Source organism: Stegastes partitus, unplaced genomic scaffold, assembly GCF_000690725.1.
Source record: "Stegastes partitus isolate 25-593 unplaced genomic scaffold, Stegastes_partitus-1.0.2 Scaffold189, whole genome shotgun sequence".
Classification (NCBI taxonomy): Eukaryota; Metazoa; Chordata; class Actinopteri; family Pomacentridae; genus Stegastes; species Stegastes partitus.
Genome location: NW_007577920.1, coordinates 200,976 through 205,696, shown reverse-complemented (window position 1 = coordinate 205,696; position 4,721 = coordinate 200,976). Strand labels below are relative to the sequence as shown.

Genomic DNA, 4,721 nt, shown 5'->3' with positions numbered 1-4,721 from the left:
AGCAGCTATGGCCAGCAAACACCACTTCAGCACGTCCACTCGTGTCTCATTGTCCTTCTCCACGACGGAGCCCAAACTCCCGCTCTGCGCTCAGCTCCTTTCCACTCTGGCCTCATGGGCTGAACCAAGTGTATGACGGGGGGTCACACACCAAACTTTCAATGACAAACACATATTAGGGGGGGAAACAAAAAACTACACAAATGGACACATGAATGGACAGGCATCCGCATAAAAGGAGGACAGACTTTGTTGTGTATATTGGAGGGACAGCTTTGGCTTTAGTCAGTATTGATGAGGACTTTATCCCCCTAAGAATGCCAGGTTGTAATAAATAGGCTTCATTCAATGAGGCAGTATGATGAGGGAGAATGTCAACATAAATAACTTGTGAAACGGTCTTAATAAGCTCTCTGAGGATGCTGTGTTGGCTCTTAAAAGAGCCTTTTTAGGGAGTGTGGATGTTGCAGGGTGATGCCGCTCACTTCTTCTTGGCTGCTGTCTTCTTCACTTTAGGCTTGGCTGCCTTCTTTGCGGGGGCTTTCTTAGCAGCAGGCGCCTTCTTGACCACTTTCTTAGGGCTCTTGGCCGCCTTTTTGGTCACCTTCTTGGGACTCTTGGCTGCTTTCTTGGCCGCTGCGGGCTTCTTGGCCTTCTTGGGGGACTTCTTAGCGGCTGCTGGCTTCTTGGCTGTCGCTGTCTTGGGCTTTTTGGCCGCTGCGGCTTTCTTGGCGGCGGGCTTCTTGGCTTTAGCGGCAGCTTTCTTTGCGGGCTTCTTGGCCGTGGTGTCAGCCTTCTTCTTGTTGATCTTGAAGGATCCGGAGGCCCCGGTGCCCTTGGTCTGGACCAAAGCGCCCTTAGTCACCAGGCTCTTGATGGCGGTCTTGACGCGGGCCTTGTTCTTGTCCACATCGTAGCCTCCGGCGGCCAGAGCCTTCTTGAGAGCGGCTGCAGACACGCCGCTCCGCTCCTGGGAAGCGGCCACAGCTTTAAGGATGAGCTCGCTGACGCTGGGGCCCACCTTCCTGGGTTTGGAAGTCTTCTTCTTTGCCGCTTTGGCCGGAGCGGCGGCTGGAGCTGGAGCTACTTCTGCCATGTTCTTTTGTCTTCTGTGTTCCTCGAGGCGTTGCAGCGAGAGTCAGACTGCAGTAATGAAAAACTCGGAGCCGGAGGCTGCACTTAAACACACCATGAGAACCGTGGAGACTGAGACAGCCCAGCCGGGCTCCAGGTCAGCTAAAGGGAGACACTTGTGTTTTGTGTCCAGGATCAAAGAGGTACAGATGAGTGAAGGAGCAGCGCTACAGGCTGACAGTGAAGCAGCCGACAGCGGACTGCTTTCTCTACATGTCGGCCTCACGTCTAGCTCTGATACTTTCTGCGGTTTGCTGCTGGAGCCTCCACAGCTCACCGACTCGCCACGCTTCGTAGCGACTTTCCCCGCTTTTCTCTCCAGAAATGACTCCAGACGCAGCAAAGCTCCCTCAGAAGCTGTTTTCCAGCTGAGCAGCGAGTTTGTTCAGAGCCTTCGAGTGAAAAGAAGCATCTGTTGAGCATCACTGTGGAATAAAGTGCAGATGTTGTGGTGGCAGCAAACACAGTGATGCTGGAGGCGGCTGTTGCAGGCAGTCAGAGCTGCTGCCTGTCAGCGTGTCGTCTGCTCTACACCTTCAGTATGAACAAAGTGCAACACTGTTCTCTGCACTCACTGCAGCCTGTTTTTACAAAGTAAAGTTTGTAATATTCTTTGCAGCTGCTGTGTAACAGAAGATCAGTGATGTAAACTCAGAATAAAAAGGTGAGCTGTAGCATAAACAGCAGCTGTCAGCCTGTCCTTCAGTCACACTGCTTTTAGTTTGAGTGGAAATGAAACTTATAATCCTGACTTTTAGATGTTGTCTGATAACACATCTACAGTCACTTTCTTCCCACTGAGCACAGGACCTGATTTCAACGTTGCAGCTGTCCTAGTCCTCATATAGTCCTGAATATCTCCAGTGAAATATGGATACGTTTTAGATGAACAAGTTGAGTTCTTTATTTCAGCATTTTTATGTCACACAAACAACAGTGGAGTAGTAGTGTAGTGTTCTGGATGAGTCTTGCTGGGAATGGCAATTTAAAATCTTTTTTGTATGCAGGAAGTATTTTGTTCTACAGGTCTTGTTGCTTTGAAATATATTAATATCTGCATCTGTTGAATCCTGCATAATATTATGTTGAGTCAAAGTGCCCTTCTTAAAATGCAAAATACCTTTTCACTTCTTTTGGGTTTTTCATACATCTCTGTTACATTAATAGTGATACCGACCCACCTGTCTCACATGTTTCCTATATATTAAAGATCACAACACTCCATCTGCTTCAAAAATTCAGATTTTCATGTTCCCTACCATTGTGATGATAATTCAAGTCATTTGTTTTCCTCTGGATGTCTAGTGCAGTCTCCTGTATAGTGATCCAGACCTTTGTAGATCCTTGTGTTGTCCCGCTCTAAGGTCTCCTCTTAACACCAGGTAAAGGACAAAGAGAAGATCATCTTCTGCTGCATGTCAGAGGCTCTTGGCTACATTAGCTGTTAACACAGTCCAATCTACTAACCAGCTGTCAGCAGCCATGTTGGATTGTGAGAAACATAGACAGCAGGGTTTTGCGAAGAAAAAGCATGAGTGGAAAAAACGGAACTGTATCTTTGAATAGTTGTTTGTTGTTGTAGATTAAAACTCTAGCCTAGTTTTGTTGTTATTCAGGTATACAGTCTCTGCTTTGTTCAATTTATGGTCACCTTTTTGTGATGAATTACTACATGAAATATGTAATTATTTTAAAATTTAAATGTATCTGGCCACGTGGTACACCTGCTGTATGCAAACTCCACCCAGATAGATAGTTAACCATTGCATCAGCGTGCCACACAACAGTCCAGTTCAAAACCAGAAGATCTGCCACCGAGGATAAATAAGAGGAAGGCCACTGATGCTGGTGTGACTCCTCTGAAGAAGATGAGGTGTAGTTTAGGTGCTCTTTCATAATAATAAATTAACACTGAGAGCGAATCAGTCTGGACTAGGATCTGACAGCAGGTCACACTGTGTAGACCTGCATGTCTTCACATTAGACAGTTAGATGTCACACAGTGAATCAAAGTTTAGTTAGCAGCTGTTTAGAGCAATTTCTTTGTATGTTATTAAATCCCTGAAGCATTAGACAGTGGTAAAATCCACAAGTGTCTCCAAAGTGAGAGAGCTGTGTGCATTTATGGACAGAGCAACAGAAATAAGTTTATGAATATGATATAATTAGATATTCTTGTCAGTATGAGGACAGGATTAATCAGCATCTAACAGCAGGTTATACAGAAAAGTTTTGTTTACCCCAGACTGAGCAGTCACACAGTCAGTTTATCAGCTGCAGTGAAATATGTTGTTCTGAACTGTTGGTTCCAGTGTTTACTCAGGAACTGTTTATTAAATGTACAATTTCTGAATCTTAGATTTAGTTGTTTGTGCGACATATAAATTAAATAATATAAATAGAGATAAGTTGGCTTGTGTCTGCACCGGCGACATGAGGATGGTTGCCTTATTTATTCCAACCTGGCATTCTTAGGGGGGTGGAGTCCTCATCAATACTGACTAAAGCCAAAGCTGTGCCTCCAAAATACACAACAAAGTCTGTCCTCCTTTTATGCGGATGCCTGTCCATTCATGTGTCCATTTTTTGTTTTGTTTTTTGTTTCCCCCCCTAATATGTGTTTGTCATTGAAACTTTGGTGTGTGACCCCCCGTGATACACTTGGTTCAGCCCATGAGGCCAGAGTGGAAAGGAGCTGAGCGCAGAGCGGGAGTTTGGGCTCCGTCGTGGAGAAGGACAATGAGACACGAGTGGACGTGCTGAAGTGGTGTTTGCTGGCCATAGCTGCTGCGTGTGTGACTGTGTGGTGTGACTTGAATGAAAAGCTGCAGCATCAGCATGACAGAGCAGCAGAAGCCAGATGAGCTGTTGCACAGCGTTTGCAGGTTTATGTGGTGGAATAATGTGTTTTCCAGCTTGTGTGTATGAATGCTGAGCTCATGAGAGCTGCGAGGACATTTGAGATAAATCGTCAGTGTAGGCACAAAATGAGATTTGAGTGTTCTACCAATATGAATAGTTGTTGATCTTTCACCCAGTGTTGTTTTCTTCTTCTTCAATGTGTGTGTGTGTGAGAGAGAGAGAGAGAGAGAGTGAGAGATATAACAAAGAATATTAATATCCGATGTAATGGTTCCAATATACGTATAGATTTGTGGAGCTGTTGATGCTTTTCGTAAAGAACATGTGATGTGATGATTGTAGTAGGTGTGAGTGTGTAATACGGATGAGTGCATGTTGTGTGGACGGAGAGTGGTGATGCTGTTTGCTGAGGCAGGAGGATTGCTGCTTCTTTGCCAGAGGACAGTGTGTGGCTCTTAAAAGAGCCTTTTTGTTGGTGCCCTCCGGCACTGTGCGGGTGTCGGGCTTTACTTGGACTTGGCGGGCTTCTCGGTCTTCTTGGGCAGCAGCACGGCCTGGATGTTGGGCAGCACGCCGCCCTGAGCGATGGTGACGCCGCCCAGCAGCTTGTTGAGCTCCTCGTCGTTGCGGACAGCCAGCTGCAGGTGACGGGGGATGATGCGGGTCTTCTTGTTGTCGCGGGCGGCGTTTCCAGCCAGCTCCAGGATCTCAGCGGTCAGGTACTC

At 46.4% G+C, this 4,721-nt stretch overlaps 2 protein-coding genes across 2 annotated transcripts in view; both read right to left on the bottom strand.

Annotated features, from left to right (window-relative positions):
- LOC103356233 (histone H2A-like) overlaps positions 1-4,721 on the bottom strand; it is a 12,789-nt gene that overhangs the window by 4,762 nt on the left and 3,306 nt on the right. The window contains exon 2 of the mRNA XM_008280315.1: positions 4,486-4,718. Coding sequence (XP_008278537.1) covers positions 4,503-4,718 — 216 coding nt within the window. The 3' untranslated portion in view covers positions 4,486-4,502. The remainder of the gene's footprint in view (positions 1-4,485; positions 4,719-4,721) is intronic.
- LOC103356197 (histone H1-like) lies at positions 482-1,096 on the bottom strand. The gene has a single exon (XM_008280270.1). The coding sequence runs from the start codon at positions 1,094-1,096 to the stop codon at positions 482-484; it is 615 nt and encodes a 204-aa protein (XP_008278492.1).

Coding starts and splice junctions, on each gene's coding strand:
- LOC103356197 (XM_008280270.1), bottom strand. CDS start 1,096: ATGGCAGAAGTAGCTCCAGCTCCAGCCGCCGCTCCGGCCAAAGCGGCA.